We start from the raw sequence: 20,530 nt of genomic DNA, 5'->3' as shown, positions 1-20,530 counted from the left end.
CAGGTGCCCAGGTCTCCATGGAATCACCTTGAGACCTCAAAAGGCGTTAGCACATTAAAAAAGGTGACTTACTAAGCATTAAAGTGACATTACTGAGCACTAAGTTTATGTTCTTTATTTGGCCTCAGATCCACCCCAGAATCAGCAGGTATCAAACCCAACAATGAACATTTTAGAAGATGTGAAGCCAAAAACCCTCCCATTGGATAAAAGCATTAACCATCAGCTTGAATCTCCGAGTGAAAGGCGGAAGTGAGTAACCAGTGAAGATGAATATGGAATCCCTTTTTTTTTTTTTAAATTTATTGACTAAGAAGGGGGGAAATGAAAAAGTGTGAGATGACATAATGTTAGCAGCATTTTTGTGCTTCCTCTCCATTGAATCTCATTGATTGACAAGGTAACAAATCAGGTACACTCTTCCTGGCAAGTAAATATTCACTCTGAATTTATCAATTTGGAAGAGGCAAAGTAATGTTTTCAATGCACAGATCTAAACATTGGAAAGAATTTGCAGGCATGTTGTGTTAATAATTTATTTAAGTGAGTTAAATTGTGTCAGCCTACTGACAAATATTCTTTCAAGGGAAAAAATCTTTTTCTCTCATTATCATTCTCTCCCATTAAGTAGCTACTCTAGGCTATATTCTAATTTGGTAAGATTTATATTGTTTTACAACGATAATTGACAAATTATTTACAACAATTTCCTAACATTTCTGAAGCATTTCAATATAATACGCACTGTGTTGAAGGGTTTACATATCTCTTCTCTTCTTTTCAGACATTAACTCACTGAACTCTCCCAGTAACTTTAATTGGGTTGTTGTTCCCATTTTACAGATAAAGAAATTGAGGCTCAGGGAAATTAAATAACTTATCCAAAGTACTTGACTGTTTAAGTGGTAGAGGAATTCAAAATGAATCCACAGTCCCATGATAAGGTCACATTTGAACCAGAGGTTCCTTGTAATCAGTTTTTTAAATATATTCATTATACTTTAACCAATCATTCTACCTGAAGCCAGACTACCTGGATTCAAATTTTGACTCTGCCACTTGCCTGCATAGGGCTTTGAGCAACTTGATTAATCTTTCTCTGCCGCAGTTTCCTCGTGTATAAAATGAGAATAATAATAATACCTACCTTCTAGGGTTTTGTGCCTGGCAAATAATAAGTTCTGTATCATCCAGCAGTGGTGGTCACGATGCTGATGGGGTCCTGATGATAACTTGTTGTATAAGTTCATCTTTTTACCTTATTTTTCTCTTCCTTTTTTTAAAATACAGTGTTTGAATTATTTCTTCCTTTTCTCTTATGTCTATACAATTTCATTTCTATATGTCTAGATGACACTCAGAGTCAATAGAAGCTAAAATCACATAGAAGTAATCATTATTATCATTGATTATTGCAGTGGTTTTCGACCTTTTTTTTTTTTTAGGCAATGGTGCTTATACTGTAGGATATTATATGAACACATGATGTTTTGGAGAAGACATTCTCTGCCTGTGTAGGGAAGTTTAGATTGGCAGGGAGCTCAGGGAGTTATTCTGAAAGCAGTTAGACAGATGGACTTATGCTGTGTTCACTTCTGTGTTGGCATTTCTCTTGTCTTTTTTTCTGTGTTCTATCCCTTTCATTATAAATGAAATTAACTTGTATAAGCAAGAACCCAGAACTGACAGCTTAATCACAGGCAGAGCTTGTGCAACCAACAGCACCTGTAAAATCATCCTGGTAGCTTCTCGCTGGGGGCCACCTGCTTTGTAGATGCCTCTGCCACAGTGGTTATTAAATGTTGGGTATATCACCCCAATCACATGTTTCCAAAATGAATTTATTGATAGGGGTAGAAGCCACTTCACTGAAAAATGCGTCCTTTCAGCTCTGCCCTTTATTTCTGGGCTCTTTTTAAAAGCTTTTCCCTATTTCCCTGCTCACCTCTCCCCTCCCACCCAGTCCATAATTTTTTTATCTAACTCAGCTTGCAATTTTAACTCAGCCAAGAACCTGGCAATAATAGAGATTAGAAAAGCATCCTGTCTCTTATGTTGAACCATGCCAGTCTGGATGTGATATTATGCAGAAAATGCATGTTTAATCTTTGCTAGACAGAATTACTATTTTTGTCCTTTATAAAAAAATTACCACTAGGACACTCTGTGGTCTTTTATTTTGTTATCAAAGAAATTTTTAATTTTCTTATCTAAAATGTCTTTTCTTGTAGGATTGGGCTTCCCTTTACTTGTCATAATTTTTGGCTCCTTTACCATGTTACAGGAAAAGCCCTCGAGAGAACTTCCAGGCGGGGCACTTGTCCTCCTGCCCTCCCACCCCTCCTGGCCAGTCACCAAACAGGTACAAGAGGTCAGCAAGCCTTTCCGAGATGGCTTTGATTTGACTGGAGCCTGCCAAGCATAATTTTACCCAAATTCGTGCTTGCCAAATGATTTTGAGGGTGTTGTCCATCCAAGTCTCTTTCTACACGCACACAGACAGGCAGGAGGAAAAGACACATTCCCCATCCAGCAGCAGCCAGCCAGAGTGTGACGTTGGTGCGGCTGTGGCCATAAGCCTTTAATTATATTGTGCGGAACCTGCAATCTAATAATCAAATCCACCAGACAATTGCTGGGCTCCTAAGTCGGCGCCTTTCCTTCCAGGATGGCTTGGTCCTTCTAGGCAGGATCCGCTGATGGCTCTTACAGAGAACCAGGCAGCAGCTGAGAAATGAAACGTCATCCTTCTTTTTACCCTACTCAAGCTCTCTGATGATTGCTTCTGGACATTAATTGGGCCCCATGATATTCTTAAAAGCTGCCTGAGTTCCCATTCACTGGAGAGACTAGTTACTGAGTACTCAGAGATTTTCTTTGACTTAGATGTTTCATTTAACTACTGAATACGAGGGAAATCTTAATAAGCAGTGTTTGTTTAGGGCAACTCTTCCTCTTTTCTCTTGTCGTCCTTTCTGTTTCTTCTGTCCCTCTGTACCCCATTGGCTTCTGAATGATAGTGTATATTTTTAAATTTCTTGTGTAATTCCGAAGCTTTCCAGACAATCGGCATCATTGCAATCTGATCTGATCTTCTAAGCAGTTGTGGGAAATCTGCTTAGAAGATAACCATCTAATACCCTCACCTGGTGTCAGGCTGCTGGGCTTGATTCTAGTCCATTGGTGGTGGGCACTGTGCTAGGGGCTACAGGGGTACAGAATTGGGGTACATGCAGCCCTTGCCCTCAAGGGGCTTACACAACAGAGAGGATGTGAAGTGCCCAGATATAGAGTCACAGTGTTTACACTGGAAGAGGTAGTAGAGATAATCTAATCCACTTCTCTCATTTAAAAGGTAAAGGGGAAACTCAAAGTGAATTCTTTATACCAGATCACAGAACCTGGTGACAGAGCAGGGATTAGATTCCCTATCTGCCTGGGACCTATTGGGCTGTATCAAAATTGCCTCTCTATTTTTAAACCAAAAAAAAATTTTTTTTCTTAATAAGTAAAAATAAATGCCCTAGTGGGCCAATGAATCAATTCTAGAAAATTTTCAAGCAACATTGAAACCTTAGTAAAGTTAAACGTGATTATCTTTTAGGGCTTATTAAAAACATATGCTAATATATTGAATTATTTCAAGGCATTTGATCACTGTGGTTGAATAGACTACAACACAAACTTCTTATAACAGATAACTAAAACATACACACATACACATGCACACCAAATTCTATATGACAATGGAGGCCTATTATTGTATTTAGTCTAGCAGTTGTTTGTAAATTATACCTAATGCTTAATTCCTGCTCATTATCAGTTCAGTAATTGTCATTTCACTCATGATACCGTGTTTCCCCGAAAATAAGACCTAGCCGGACACTCAGCTCTAATGCGTCTTTTGGAGCAAAAATTAATATAAGACCCAGTCTTATATTACATAAGACCCCGTTTATTATATTTTAGTAAAATAAGACTGGCATATTATATTATATTATATTATATTATATTATATTATATTATATTATATTTTATATCCAGTCTTATATTAAAATAAGATCAGGTATTATATTATATTATATTATATTATATTATATTATATTATATCAGTCTTATAGTAAAATAAGACCAGGTCTTATATTAATTTTTGCTTCAAAAGGCGCACTGATTGTCTGGTTAGGTTTTATTTTCGGGGAAATAGGGTATAAACATTTTTAAAATCCATGTTTTCATTTTTTTGCATCAGGCTGCATGTTTGTGTGTTTAACCAACTATTCTAGATGGAACATTTCATTATTATATATATTTTTAAACCTAGGTCTATAAGTGGGAAGAAGCTGTGCTCTTCCTGTGGGCTTCCTTTGGGGAAAGGAGCTGCCATGATTATCGAGACCCTCAATCTCTATTTTCACATCCAGTGCTTTAAGGTATGTATTGATCACGCTTCTAAGTACAATTTTGTGACGTCTTTTGGCATTGTTCTGTGCTGAGAAATACCTCCTGAACATCCAATGACCTTTGTTCAGGAGACCACCCCTTCTGTGTTGTACAGAAGTGTGTGTGGAATCCATCCTGCAGGATGAAACTCTCTGCTATCATACATCCCTCTGGGATATTGAGTTAGAAGAAGCAAAATAGGTTTGTTCTATGAGTCTGTAAGCACAGCTTTTGTTGCTAAAGACTGTCTACCAGGAAGCTGAGAATGACACCCTGGGAGGACAGTGATAATTCTGAATCTTTTAGGGCATGTGGGTTTATTTGGAATGTAGTATCTTTGCTGCTTCTCAAACTCTTGTAACTTAATGTTGAAGGTTTTTAGTCTTCTACCTCATGGGAGAGTTTCTGTCAATAAGTGGCTATAGCTAGTTGCAAAATTGTAAGTCTCTGAATGAATATGTCTTGAATCCCAAATTGAATATCACTTCCTCTAAGAAGCTGCCCTGCTCACCCAGGTTGTTACAAGTCCTTATAAAACTTTTCAGGGACCTTGTCTCTCACTGTTGAATTGTTTGATTATCACCTCCTCTGATAAACTGTCACCTCCATAAGGGTAGGAACCATGTCTGTCTAGCTCACCACTATTTCTTCTGCACCTAGAAAAGATGGTGTCAGTAAATAGTTTTAGATGAATAAATTAATAAATAAAATGAAAATGTGGAGACCTAGATTCTAGTCCCAAACCTCCTGCTAATAAGTCGATGAGCTAACCAGTTATACCCCATTTATTATAAAATGTATAAGTTGGCCTACATCAATATTTCCCATCTTTTTTTTTTCATTTATGGACGTTTCAAATTAATATGTAAGTTTTGAAACCAAAACTTACATATTAATAAGTTTGACATGAATAAGTCACTTCTTTCTAGATATGAATAAGTCATTTCTTTCTCTCCATAACCCTGTCATGCTTTCTTTTTCCTTCTTGAATTTTGTTCTATCTCTTGTTGGTAATTTCCTCAACTATAAAGTAAACGTGCATGGGTTTAAAACCATTCCCACTTTACCTATAAGCTAAGGAAAAGTGAGTGAAATGATTCATTTAATAATATCAGTCACCACTGGAAAGCAAAACACAATATGGATACTTAATGAGACTCAATTTATCCATATTCTTATTGTAAAATTAACCTAGATAATGTATGTCCTAAACCGTCTAGGAGTGCTTTGAAGCTCAAGGAATGTACTTTTTAAAATTCTATGGTAATGCCAAGATAATATGTTCCCAAACCATAGTTTGTTCTCAGAAACATTACCAGAACTCGAAATACTCGAGGTAGCAAAGAGTCTTTGCAGATCCTCAAGGGATAAAAGACCTGCTTTCTATACTGTCAAGGCCTTTATTCTCTCTAATTGCTCACTTCCTGGAACTGACCTGATGATTTAAGGTACATCACCTCTTAGGTTTATCCCCTACCTTTGGATGTACATGCAACTTGTACATAATTGGGATGAAGCCTCTTTCTGTCCCAGGTGATTTTAACGCATGAGTCTGGGGCTGGCCCTCTCCTCCTGGGCTGAGTCCTGATCTCCTGGCAATAGGCTGGCATCAGGCTGGCAACCCCTAATGCCACCTTCTCTGGTACAACCAGCACCGTATATCCCCCAGCCTCCCTCTGCACTCATTCTGACTTGGCTGAAAGGAGATCCATTCTCAGTGGATTTATTCCTCTGGGTATCACTGCCTTTAACATGGAACTATAAAGTGAATAGCTATTTCCTAGCAATTTTGATCTGGCAGAACTCACCAACAATGCTGGAAAGCATTTAAAGATTATTCCCAGACAAGTTTCAACTGATAATTCTGTTGGCCGTGTGTTTATTTAAAAACACTAGGATTTAATCTGTTTAAAATGGTTCTTCCATCTTGATTGAGAAACAGTGTATGATAGAGGTCAACAGCATCAGCTTACTAGGTTTCCAACCTTGGACAAGGCGGCTAACCTCTCTGACCCAGTGTCCTTGTCTATAAAATGCAAGGAGTTAGGATGAAATGCTAAAAAGTATATTGTTGATGTAAGTGAACTCTAAGTACAGCATCTAACATATACCATGTTTCCCCGAAAATAAGACCTAGCCAGACCATCAGCTCTAATGCATCTTTTGGAGCAAAAAATTAATATAAGACCCGGTATTATATTATATTTATTATATTATATTATATTCCCAGTCTTATAGTAAAATAAGACTGGGTCTTATATTAATTTTTGCTTCAAAAGACGCATTAGAGCTGATGGTCCGGCTAAGTCTTACTTTCAGGGAAACACGGTAGTAGATGCTCAATAAATGTGAGGGTTGTAGAAGTGATGATTGTGTCATTCATGTAAACAGCAACTAAGCATTATAGAGAAACAATTCCTTATGCACCTCATAACTTCTGTTCTTTGTACCCTATAGTGTGGGATTTGTAAAGGACAGCTTGGAGATGCAGTGAGTGGAACGGATGTTAGGATTCGAAATGGTCTTCTAAACTGTAATGAATGCTACATGCGATCCCGAAGTAAGTACCGGGGCGAAATACCTTGAGATGAGTGAGTCCAATCATATGCTTTTCATTAAGACCCAATTTAGGAATTCAATTATTTCTCCCCAACAGTTGACATTCCTACCCTGAGGGAACGAGGTATTACGTGAGCATCTAGGTAAAATAAGCGATAATGAAATAACCTTTTCTTTACCACTTGTTTCTTACCGGAAGTTACTTCTTTTCATCCAGAAAGCCAAATTCTTTTCATCCAGAAGCGCATTAATACACCAGCAGGTAAAAACTGTATGGCAATTTTGAGACATTGCCTGAGCTCACCGTAGAGGTTTTGGTGAGACAGAAGAAGATACAAGGTCAGGTCTGTGAAACACTATTCACTTGTTGAGACATGTATTTAGAAGACCAGCACCCTTTGGTGGCTGGGTTACATGTGAAGACGGCTCTCCATCGTTCATTACATCAAGCACCAACTCCGCTGTACCTACACGCCCTATGTTCTGGAGTTTCCTGACAACATATCTTGCTGCTCCCAACTAAATTGAAAGTTCCCTGAGAGACCAAATGCTGGTTCTGCTTCTTTGTGAATCCCTGCCCCCTCCAAAGTACTTAGCACATTATTACAGCTTAACACGTGCGTGCTGCCTTCAGGCTCCCTTCAGCAGCCTGCCCTCCGATCTCGTATCCGGGTTTCCTACCAGAGGAGGGTCATGTCAGTTCTGGGGGCACCAGGGGGTGCTGTTGCCCAGCTGCTGTCTAGAAACTTTGAAACTAGCCGGTGACTAGCCTCTGAATCCTTTCTGGCTCTTCACCGGAATAGTCCTTCTGGTGGATAACCTAGACAGCAAGAGACCCTTCTGTGCAATACATCACTCAGAAACTCGCTTTGAAAAAAAAAGGGGGAAATAAAGAGATGGAGTTTGAAATTCTAGAATGTTTTATTATTTCTCAAAGTAAATGAAGTAACATTTTTACAGCATTTTTAACATAAGTCTCTAAATTTGTAAGACTGAAGAGTTGAAGAGTAAAAATTGAAATTAAGTTCTTTTATAGTTGTAGATTTAATATAGTCAGAGAAACATGCATTCTTAATAAAACTATGAGAAATAAAAATTTAATCAAACTCAGGTGATTTTGATCTATGATAAACATTTAACTTGTGGTCAAAACAGTTCTAACTGAGAACTGGTACCATCAAACTGTACTATTTATATTCTGTATTATATTTTTATATTATATATATTTATATATTATATTATGTATTATATATTTACACCAGATATTATATATTATACATATGTAATATATTATACATATAATACATAATATATACTTTATATTGTGTACATTGTATATTATATTTATACCATGTATGTTATATGTACGTATGGTATAACTATATATATCATATTATTATTTATTTCTATACTGTGTATTGAATATATAACATGTGGTATAAATAGTATGCCATATATATGTATGTATGTGTGTGTATATATATATATACCATAAGTATATATACATGCATACACAAATACATATATACATGTATAATATATAATAATTATATATTATTTTAATCTAGATTTTTGTTTTGTTTTTATATATTACAAAGGAAAAAGCTAAACCCTTTTTCCAATCATCTTCTATAAATTATACTTTTTCTCAGCCTGTGGCCCAGCTGAGTGTGAATCATGGAACCAGAAGAGGGCACTCTTAGGTTAAGGACTGGAGCCAGATTTGAAAAGTGCTGTAAATATGAATTTCTTTCATAATTTAAAGTGCTTGAATGATGCCAGCAGAGTACAAACGTGAACCCACCTCTGGGTGACAGTGACCTGTTTTCATCCAGATTTTTATTTTAATTGAGGAGTTGGGTGATTCATTGTCATTTCTTTTGGAAATTAGCTTTTCGGATCTAGGCCAGGAATTTTTCTCCTATGTATACAGACATAAAGGGCATTCACTGCTTTTAATTCCAAATCTAAAGACAAGAACTGGGGAGTTCCTGTAACAGTCTCATAAGATGAAAAATAGAAAGTGATTTGGAGGAAGACTAAAGATAGGATTTTTCTTTATTTTTTTAACGCAATATTTTTACTAGAGGTTTTTTTAGAATACTAACATACTTAGAAGACAACAAAGTCTCATTATCTCACTATAGACATTCAAAAACATAAGTAAGTAAAAGGTATAGATGGTAGGTACACTGTTAGAAAAATTGGATTGTTCAGATTCAGAAAGATACCAAATTAAAAGTAAAGAATCTCTAAAGTTAACTACATAATCACTTCCTAATAATTGTTTGGGGAGGGGACAGAATGTATGTGTGTATATGTGCGCACATAACACACCCCCACATACATACAGACACACACACAGATACATATGTGCGTGATATATCTACCTGGATATGTGTTGGGTTTTATTTCACAAAGGGAATACATAGTCACAGTGTTCTGTACTTAGCTTTTGTTGCTGTTGTTTTTAACTTAATAATATATCTTGACAATTTTTGGCTAACATATCCTTTCCATATAACATGTTCTTTCTCCTCATTCTTTTTTTTTTTTTTTTAATTTATTGGGGTGACAATTGTTAGTAAAATTACATAGATTTCAGGTGTACAATTCTGTATCACATCATCTATAAATTACATTGTGTGTTCACCACCCAGAGTCAGTTCTCCTTCCATCTCCTCATTCTTTATAATGGTTTTTAATAGCTGCAGACAAACCCATTGTATGGACTTACCATAATTTAAAACTAATTCTCCATGAATGGGCATTTCAGTTGTTTCCAGTTTTCTAATATTTTTTGAATGCTCCAATGAACATCCTTGTTCGTATGTCCTGATGGACATTTGTAAGCATTTCCATAGGGTAGATTGTGAGTAATAGGACTGCTGAGTTAAAAGGCATGTGCTTTTTAAATTTTCAGACAACTTGCCTAATTATCTTCCAGGAAAATAAACTCTCCCTGCAAAGTATTTAAGAGAGCCTCTTTTTCTCCATGACTATTCAGTTCTGAATATCATCAAACTTTTAAAATTTCCACTCAGCTACATGGGGGAGGAAAAAAACCTCATTGCTTTGATCTGTATGTTTTTAATCATAAGTGAGTTTGAACATCTTTTCATATGTTTAGTCAGCATTATGTTTCTTTCTCTATTAAAAAAAAAGTTTGTATTTCTTTATTTTTTTGCCCATTGTTCTTGGTTTGTATGAGTTCTTTGTAAATTAATTTTCCCTGTATTTTATATTTGCTGTTTGTTGCAGTTATCATTCGTCTTTCTACTTTTTGACTTTTTTTTCATAGAAAAAAATTTTATTTTAGGTAATTAAACATAATTGTTACTTTTTTTTCCCCCTTTTTGGATTCTGGGTTTTGCTTCCTACTTAGAAAAACTCTCACTGTACTCCAAGGTCATACATTTAGCTGAGTTTTTTTCCTAAAATTGTTTTTTGTTTTCTTTTTCACATGTAAATATATGACATCAGAAATGTATTTGGGGGTAAAAAAAAATGAGATAGAGATCCAGCTTTTCTTTCAATTAGTCAATTGTGACTAAAACTTAATGAATAATCCATTTTTTCCTCACTAATTTGAAATGCCAGCTTTCTCATAATTAAGTTCACATATATATTTGGGTCTATTTCTGGATATTTTATGTTTTAGTAACCTATTTACTCTCTAGTATCAAGCAGTTTTAATTATTATAGCTTCACGATATGTTTTAATATTGAGTAATAAAGGCACTTCATTCCAATTATTTTTTTCCAGATTTTCCTAACTCTTTCCTCATGTTGATTTTCCCAAATAAATGTTAATATCATTTTAAGCTAAACTTTAATTAAGTCAACATGTGACAGGGAGAATGACCAGCACATATGAGAATACTGCTCATTTCTTTCTTGGTTTCATAAGAAAATATATACCTTAGGTGGGAATCGGTAGAGCGGATAATAATGAGCTAAAGAAGTATAAATGCACGTGAATTGGTTGAATATACCTCAGATGCAATAAAAGAGTCAGAATGGAAAGAAATGGCTAAAAATCATCTTTCTTTCTTTCTTTTTTTATTTGATTTTGATCTGAGATAAGAAGAGGGGAGATGGATAAATGTGAAAGGTGGTTTACATCATAGGAATTCTAAGTGAAACAAATAATTTCATCGTGTGGAATAATAAAACCTGAATATATAATCCTATTTTCCTCAAGTAACTAGTCACATTTAAATGAAATTTTTTCTCTTGGAGGGGAAAAATAGCATAACAGCATATTAAAATACAATTCCTAAAAGCAATGTAAACAGTTTTTAAGTTCGTATGTAAATGGGAATGGAAGTGCAAAACAAATTACCTGTCACGAATCAAGCCATCACATGTTTAACTTGTGCCATTTGTGCCTGGGTGTTGGATGACTGTGTCTCTGTGTCTGTTCCATCATTCACTCGCGTGAAATGCATTTAACGCGAAATCCCTGGAGTCTTTTCCTATGTTGAGATTGCCTCATCACAGCTCTAGTGCCTAAAATGAAGGAGAAATTTGTGAAAGTTTCAATAGGAAATATGGAACCCAAACCATCCTTCCTAGATAGAGCTGCCAGATAAATACAAGATGCCCAGTTAAATGGTTTGTTTGTTTTTGTTTTTTGCCTAAATTTTAATTTCAGATAAATAATGAATTTTTCTTGTATTTGTATGTCTCAAATATTGCATGCTCAGGATTTAGCATAAGAATATCCCAACTATCACATGGGATATACTTAGGCTAAAAATATTATTTGTTGTTTATCTGAAATTCAAATTTTACTGGGTATTCTGTATTTTTAATTGCTAAATCTAGCAATCCTATTTCTAGATCATATGTTAAATTCCTCCTGTTGCAATGCATTTATTTTGAGAGAAACCAAAACCTAAAGGAACTCAGAGATGAGAGATTATTTTCTAGCTTATTTGCCCCAGAAGACAAAGTAGAAAACTTGATGAAGATTATTTGGTTTAGGGTGAAATCCAGAGGATTCCCACCAAACATTACAGGGAATCTGAATCACTTGGGCTCCCTGTGAAGTTCTGAGATGGTGCTCAAAAATCCGCAGTTCTAGGTGAACCAATACTTCTCCTCCTTGGACCACAGTTTGAGTAGCAGCGTGGCACAAGTTTCCCTTCCTAGAGGGAAGAGACTTTGGCAGAGGTCATAGTTGATTTCAGAAATTTTTAAACATCTGAAGCAAGAAGCATTGACTACTTCAACAAAATGTGTTCTGATTTCTTTACCACAGGTGCTGGCCAACCCACAACATTGTGACGTGGTTTCCAAGCTTCCAGGTCACTCACCATTTATTAATAGTGTCCCCTGGCAATTGTTTAACAGAATCCGAGGTTCAGGGGTTCCTCAGCATTCATCTAACTTCTGAAAGGCTATTCTAAAAGATGGTATCTGTTCTTTTGTAGCACAGTGTTTGTGTTTTTCCTGTTTTTTTGTTTGTTTGTTCTTTAGGGGTTTTATTTTGTTTGTTTTGTTTTTGCATTTGCACAGTATATACAAAAGAATATTGAATTGTAATGATTCTAAATAGTTCAAAGAAAGGTCTCAGCATGGTCAAACAGGCTTATGGTTTAAAATATGCTATTCTCTTCTTTGAGAATTAATGAGATACATGATTCAATAAACCTGTTTTGTTTTAGTATTTCTAGGAATTAAACACTTTATGTTTACAAAATTGAGCTGCAGAAAGTGCAAGACATGCCAATTTGAGATATGTGGTCTTCTAAGACAGGAGCATACAATTAATGCATTTCAGAAACTAAAAATCACATCATATAGCTCTGAGCTATACCTTGTTTTTAATGCAAAGACATTAGTCTGAGAAATATATACTGTAATCCTGAAATATTTGTGTTACTTACCTTTTGAGGTAGAAGTCATACCAATAAATTATTGCACCATTAGTATTAGGTTTTGTGTACTTCCAAAGTCATGTCATTAACAGAGGCTCTTCCATCAAATAAAGAGAACCCTTGCAATTATTAGCTAGACTTACACTCTGTGACGTTGCCCAAGGGTGGGAAGAAACCAGAGGGGAATATTTAAGTCATCATTTCCCAAGTTATTACCAAAATCTGTGAGGAAGTTTAATCCTCAGAAGAGTGGTGGGTCACTGCTGGCAGTAAGGGCTTTGTTGCTTGCTTCTCTTAAGGCTCTAGATTCAATAAGAGACTCCATATAAGGCAGATGGAAGCTGTCGTCAAGATAAGTCCATCATGAGGTGAGACCACTGCTCACCCTTGCCTGCAAGTTCTCTTTGAGGGCCTGAAGCACAGTTATCTAAAGAAAAGCACTCAGTTCATCCTAATAGAATCTAAATGACATATGATGTGATATGCCACTGGCGTGTGATCAGCAAGAACCCACAGGTCACATATGCCCTGCCCACTCTAACCGAAGATCTGCTTCTCTTCATTCTCTGGCATCGCCCACCAACTCTCTTCCTACCGAGAATCCTGGACCTTGCTCATGGAGACGTTTAGCAAGGAACTCCTATGGAGAGCTGGTTAATTTGTGCCCTGTGTGATAAGTTTCAGCTGGCCAAGAAAGGAATCAAGTTACTAAAAAACATCAACTTTTAAATCTCCAGGTTGTTTTCTTTAAGACTGGGGAGAGAGGAACTATTTATTCTGCCTTAAAATGACGGCAAATAAGTGAAGATGACATTTTGTGAATGTAGACTATGGATATCCTCCTAATAGGTTAATGTAGTCATAAAAGGAGATCAAGTAGATGTTTTTCTGTTATGTAAGCAATAATTCTTTTTCTGTGTCTTACTGAGTATGGCTAGCAATTATTTATTTACATGCTAGATGGTTCTCTGCATGTGGGTTCCATGTGAGTGCAGAAATTTCCTCAGCCACTGGAGGTATTTTGACCATTTTGTCATTTGGATGAGCTATTGTTAGATTGAAATTTATACATCATTTCATTAAAAATTGTGCCTTAGAAGATGCGAAGCTGTTGCACACAGTCCGTGATGAATTATGGATGCAGTACATTGAAGAAGGATGAAGTCACTTCCAAGTTCCCAAGACTTCTCATGGAGCTGTTTTCTGTTTTACAGTGGGGAAAAAACTGAAAAAAGGAAAAGAAAAACAAAAAAATTCAAAAGAAAAACATTTTGAAAATGTACAGATTAAGTTCAATATTTTGATTAACCACCTGCATGTTTTATTAAATATTTTGATAATGTGGATGTTTACACTTTGCATGATATTAGCAGAGTACTTTACCAGAAATAATGCACAAAACATGTACAATATGATCATTCATAACCGATTTTTATAGAATACTTTTTACATGTGGAACTCCATCTGTTATGTGAGGATTATATGAATATTGCACATTCTCTTCTGGTTTCACAAACCCATTTATACATATTTCTTAGTGAGACTCATTGTACATGGATTGAAGCTAGAATCGAGTCAAAAAAAATAAAGCCCATTCTCCAACTGCGAAATGTGCTTTCCCATAATGAACAATAGTCACCAGCCCAATAATCTCCAACATTTTCTAAATTCTAATTGCCAACTGTTTCTATTTATATTTGATTTATATTTCATTTAGAGTCTGTTACATGGCAGCTCGGGCAGACTAGATCTTGTTTTTTCCAATGCAGCATAATGAGTATGATCTATTTCTTTTCAAATCATCTTTGAGATCCCAGGGAAAAAAAATGCTCTACTGTGTTGAGCTACAATGTAAATGTGTTTGCTTAAAAAACAGATGAGGCAAGTGAGTGATTTATTGTTCCTGAGGAAGTATATCTGGTTTTTTTCCTCATACTCCAAAAAAGCTACTCCCTTCTCTTTCTTAAGAAAAAAATGGGTAACTCTGTTTTTCACTAGCAAACTTTCATGACATTTCCTCATTCTTTCTATGTAGTGTTATTAATGCAATAATATTATAGTTATCTATACACAGTGTAGGAGACTTAACAAACTGAAATGATCCACCTCATATGTGAGTCCGTCCAAAAAATGTTACTGTGCTGGGTGGGCCAATGTTCTATATCAGTTACACTAACCTTCATTTAAAATATTTATTCTAAAATGCCTCTGAGAAATAGTAAAAAAATAAATTGTCTAAAATGCAACAGCTTTTATAGTAAATGTACATTTATAAATAAAATACTCAAATCAACTGTGCATTCCACTGACTTTTTTTGGAGGTGGGGGCAGGTCAATTTTCTTAGTTGGGGAAGAGAAAAATCAAGCTCTCTTCTAGCTTTTGGTCCAGGGTGACAGAGATGATGGCAATGATGCATATTTGCATATGCATATTACGTATTTTGGGGTCAACTATTTAAGGCAACTCAAAGTTACGAACTGGTTGTAGGAGTCACTAAGGACTTGCCTTCCATGGAAGGATTCAAACACCTTGAGACGAGACACACAATAACCAGGGGAGACCATGCAATGCCAGTGGAAATTAACTGAAACAACCAAATGATGGTCAGCTTCCAGCTCTGACTAGAAAAAACCATGCCTTTTCAAGTCGCTGTATTCTGCCACCTTCCCCAGGGTTACGCCCAAGTTCCCTGTCATTCAGTCTGTTTCGCTGAAGGCCTTTTTCTCTGTTGTTGAACCAGGGAATAAATATACTGTGAAATGGTGGCATCCTGTGATACCGTTAGCTTTCCAAAATGCCCATGTACCTTTCCTGGCACTCTGTCCCAAATTTGTAGGTGGTGGTAATAGCAAGCAAATTTCTTGAACGTTTCCATCGCTTTCAGACGCAATATTCTTTTTTTCCCTTTAATATTATGATGGAAGGTTAAAAATCATGAAATGATTGCATAGAATTATATAATGATCACCCTTGTACCCAGCACTCAGCTTGATAAAGAGTTTACCATATTCCAGTAATTACTTCCCTCTAGTTCTTGTCATAAGGAAACAGTTATATAGAAGAAAAAGATGATTTTTGTCACATTAGGCAACAGGGTAAGTTTGTCTTTACCTCTTTTCTATCCACAGTTATAATGGGAAGCAAGGATTCCATTCTGAGCAGGATTCATAGCAGGGTGCATGTTAACACATGGAGCTAGACAGGTGGTGCCTGAAGGGTTCACAGGAGAGGTGAAGGGTGATGGTTTTTCCCAAACAGCCTTAAAGGTGAGCAAGGTGCCAGAGGGAGGACAGATGGCCTTGCGTTAGGACCACTATCCGTGGTGACATGTTGAGAGTAAACCCAAGGGTATACCTGGCCCCAATGCTCACAGGAGCCCAAAGCTGCTAACTGAATAGTGGTGAGCAGAATTCACTAAACCAGCTCACTTGGGATTTCTGGTACTTACCTTTACTTCCATCTCCTGGTTTTGGCCTGAGACCAAGTAGGGTGTTGAATTCCATATAGGCAGGTAATCAAGGCCAGATCACAAAGATGACAGGAGTGTTTGGAGCATTCAGGAATCTTCATTGTCCTTGTTAGGGTTTCAGACAGTGTTGAGAAACGGTGCTAAGCAAATCACAGGGCCCTCAGCTTTCAGGCTCAGACTAGGGACAACAGACTCATGGAATAAGCAAGGTTTCTGAAGGATCTCAACCATTCAGGGGGGCCAGCCAAAGCAGGGCCCAACCGGCTTTGGTAGATATGTCCACATACTGCTTAAATGTTGGGCTCTTATTTATCTTAGATATTCTTGTCCCATGGCTTAGCTGCATTTCTTTCACACTCAGTTAAAAAAATCTCAATTATGTCCAGAACCCTCGTAAGGATTTTTTTAAAGATTTTTATTACAATACAGCTAACATACAATATTACGTTAATTTCAGGTATACACCATAGTTATTCAACATTTATATACCTAAAGATGTGATCACCATGATAATAAGTCTAGCACCCATCTGACACCGTACCACGCTATCACATTATTATTGACTTTATTTACTATGCCGTACATTACATCCCCATGACTTATTTGTTTTATACCTGGAAATTTGGACTTCTTGTTCCCCTTTACCTTCCCCACCTTTTTTAATTTTTCAATTACAGCTGACATTCAATATTATTTTATATTAATTTTGGGTATACGGCATAGTGGTTAGACATTTATAGAATTTAAGAAGTGATCCCCTAACGAGTCTAATACCCACATGGCACTGCACACAGTTATTACCATATTATTGATTATATTCCCTATTCTTTACACCCACATGACTGTTGTGTAACTACCAATTTGTACTTCTTAATCCCTTCACCTTTTTCACCCTGTTCCCCAATCCCCCTCTCATCTGTCACCCCAATAAATCTAGTACCTCTCTGACCGCACACATAGTTATAATAATATTGCTGAGTATATTCCTTATGCTGTACCCTACGTTCCCATGACTACTGTGTAACAACCAACTTGCTCTGAATCCCTCCCCCATTCTCACCCACTTCTTTCATCCCCCTCCCATCTAGCACCCATCAAAATGTTCTCTGTATCTGAGTTTGTTTGTGTTTTGTTTGTTTATTTTGTTCTTTAGATTCCACATATAAGCGAGATCACATTACCTTTTTTTTGTTGTAAATATATGGGAGGAAACTAATGGAGTAAGGTTTTCAGATTTTGCTAGTCCCTTCTATGGACTGATAAGAGTTTTTCTCCAGTAAAAGGAGACGTTATATCCAAAGGGGGAGCTTTTGTCTGGGTTTGCTGCTGGTTTTTTCATTTGTTTGTTTTTTTTGTTTCTTTTTCAGTTTCCGGTGTACAAAACAACATAATGATTAGACATTTACACAACTCACTAAGTGATAACCCCAGAAATCTACTACCCCTCTGACACCGTACACATCTATTACAATACCATTGACTATATTCCCATACTGTACATCCCGTGACTATATATATATTTTAACTATAGTAGACATTCAATATTTTATATTAGTTTCAGGTGTATAGTGCAGTGGAATTCAAAACATTTTCCAACATGATGCCATGCAAAATTGTGAGGCTCCACAAAATATATCTGCAAGTCTAATTTCATTCTCAGGCCACCCGTTTCCAACCTATAGCTATATATTCTCTTTGCTTTTCTGTCAGCTACTTCTAACTTGCTGTGCTGTGAGTCCTCTCACGTCACAAATATATCAAGAAATGGCCATGGAAAATATTTGATTTTCAATTGTCTTGCATCATTAAGAGAAAGAACTAAAAGAGCCATTAATCAGTGGGTATTGCTACAATTCATAACACTTTTAGGTAGCATTATTTGTATGTTGTCATCAAAGATGGCAAGTTTACAAGCACCTGTGTTCAGTGTTTTGCTGAACCATGCCTTTCCCTTTAATAGTTTCCTTCTTTCTTCTGAGTGACTCAAAAGGACAGACATTGTCTTGGCCATTTTTTTTTTTTTTTTTTGACATTTACTCTTCCATGTAAATTTTAGGATAAGCTGTAAAGTTTCTCTAATATGCCTGTTGGGATTATAATCAAAATTGAATTTAGAAGACTAATTTTCTAATTGGTATTATTAGTATACAAGAATACTTCTGATTTTTTTATGTTGTTCTCAGACTGAGAAACTGCTGGGCTCTTTTATTAGTTCTGTTACATTGTTCATCATTTCTCTTGGATTTTCTATGCATCAACCATCATTTACCAAAAAAAAAAATTATTTCATTTCTTTCCAGTTATGTCTTTATTTTTTCATGTCTTATTGTATTGTTCGGATGTCTAGATAATGCGCATCCCTGTTCACATTGTTATTTAATAGCCCAAAAGAAATGGGAAACATCCTAGATATCTAACAATAGGGAAATAGTTGTGAAAATCATGGTACATCATCATAATGACATTCTGGCATTGAAAAATTACAATTTCAAAAACACTTAAATTATTTTAAAAGCCACAGTAAAATGCTACATAAAGAAAGCCATGATATCAAATAATATATATTATAATTCAAGTCTTATAAGTAAAATAACATGTTTTCTATTATATATGTAACTCAACTGTCCCCAGTTTTCCAGACTCATAGGATTGAGCTTCCCACAACATCCAAATGGAAATCCATGCTGCATCTTACAGGAGTATAGGAAGTCAGGCCCTGTCTGTGGTTATTTCTGATGAGCTTCAGCATGTTCTGGTTTTCGTTTTCTACCCTCTATGCTTGACTGCTGCCCCAGTCTTCTTTTTCAGTCAACTTTGCCTATTTAATTATTCCTTCTATACTTAAGCCCCAAACATGGGTACAATCCATTACTCCTTTATTCTTCAGAGACCAGCTAACAAGCAACTCTGTGGTTTGATAAACTTAAATATGGCTTAAAGATAGCTTAGCCAAATTACAAGGCAAGAAAGAAAAACATCAAATTGGAATTTATGTATCATAACTCTTGAAATCCATTGGCCATGCCTAATTCACAGGAAAACGTGTCCTTCCTTCCTCCTTACCTCCTGGCCTCTGGCCTGCTGCTACATTGAGGGACACACTCCTGTCAACTAGTTTGTGCTCTCTCTCTCTCTCTCCCCCCCCTCCCCCGTCTCTCTCCCTCCCTCCCTCCCCCAACCCCCACCTCCTCATTCCCCACCCCTGCCCCTTTAAGTACATCCTTGTATCTGAACATGCTAGAGGAATCAAAATCAAGCCAACTAATATTCAATGATTTCTTAGAGCTACATTCAGCCCACAATGAAGGCAGCCTTTACCTAATTAAACGACTCAATTAACATCTCAGCCTAACAAAGGAGCACAGACTCTAGAGTTGGAATGTCCAGCTTCAAATCCCAGCTTCACCACTTACTACTTGTAACCTTGGGCAAGCTTTTTATCCTCTCTTTGCCTTGTTTTCCTCACCTGCATAATGAGGATAATAATAGAACATACCACATAGTGGTTATTAATAACATATTGATATAATGCATTTAAAATAGGACGTATTCTAGTATGAAGAAAATGTTAGCAGTTTCCATTAGCATTGAGATTACCATGTATTCATGGTAATATAGTACAAGTTATAGTAGTAGAATTACTTTACCAATATTCAGGGCTACAGTATGAAAAAACTCTTGCTGAACTTATATCTCTATGGCTAGACAAGCTCACAGCATAGCTCTTCTGAGAAGAGAGAGTTGGTCCCCAAAATAAATTCTAAACTCTTTGTGGCCTTGGAGCCACAAAGAGTTCAGAAACATTCTCAAAGCATCCTGTAAAATAAATATGTACCAATTGAAAAAGAAATAAAACATTGAAATGGATCAACCAAAATGTCAATAGCAGTTATTTCTAATTAGTGGGGTTATGGATGATTTTTATTATATCCGCATGCTTTTGTGTGTTTTGCCCACACTTACCATTTGTTTATATAATATGAAAAATAACGTTATAAAATATTAAAAGGCTTCTAAATTCACACGAAATAAGGCAGTTAATGAATATTTATTAGATTACCAAAATTCTATAGTGAATATAGTCTATAGTTAATATGTGAGCTTTTCAGCTGCAGCCCTTTAATGCTGAGAATTAGAGTTCTGTTCCCATGGGTCAGGCTCAGATTTTTTTTTTTT

The 20,530-nt window shown here is 36.2% G+C and overlaps 1 protein-coding gene across 7 annotated transcripts in view; it reads left to right on the top strand.

Moving 5' to 3' along the window:
- The window catches only part of LIMCH1 (LIM and calponin homology domains 1), a 342,837-nt gene extending 327,660 nt beyond the window's left edge, over window positions 1-15,177 (top strand). For 3 of the 7 annotated variants that reach the window (XM_033105725.1, XM_033105729.1, XM_033105728.1), the window contains 5 exons: window positions 129-252; window positions 2,285-2,362; window positions 4,322-4,430; window positions 6,898-7,000; window positions 12,266-15,177. In XM_033105725.1, the coding sequence (XP_032961616.1) occupies window positions 129-252; window positions 2,285-2,362; window positions 4,322-4,430; window positions 6,898-7,000; window positions 12,266-12,291 (440 nt within the window). In that variant the 3' untranslated portion in view covers window positions 12,292-15,177. Of the gene's footprint in view, window positions 1-128; window positions 253-2,284; window positions 2,372-4,321; window positions 4,431-6,897; window positions 7,001-12,265 lie in introns of all 7 variants that reach the window. The other 4 variants (XM_033105730.1, XM_033105732.1, XM_033105731.1 and 1 more) reach the window with 2 other exon arrangements.
- The last annotated feature ends 5,353 nt before the right edge of the window (window positions 15,178-20,530 follow it).

This window comes from Rhinolophus ferrumequinum, chromosome 5 (genome assembly GCF_004115265.2).
Source record: "Rhinolophus ferrumequinum isolate MPI-CBG mRhiFer1 chromosome 5, mRhiFer1_v1.p, whole genome shotgun sequence".
Lineage (NCBI taxonomy): Eukaryota > Metazoa > Chordata > Mammalia > Chiroptera > Rhinolophidae > Rhinolophus > Rhinolophus ferrumequinum.
This window is presented reverse-complemented; position numbering and strand designations above follow the sequence as displayed.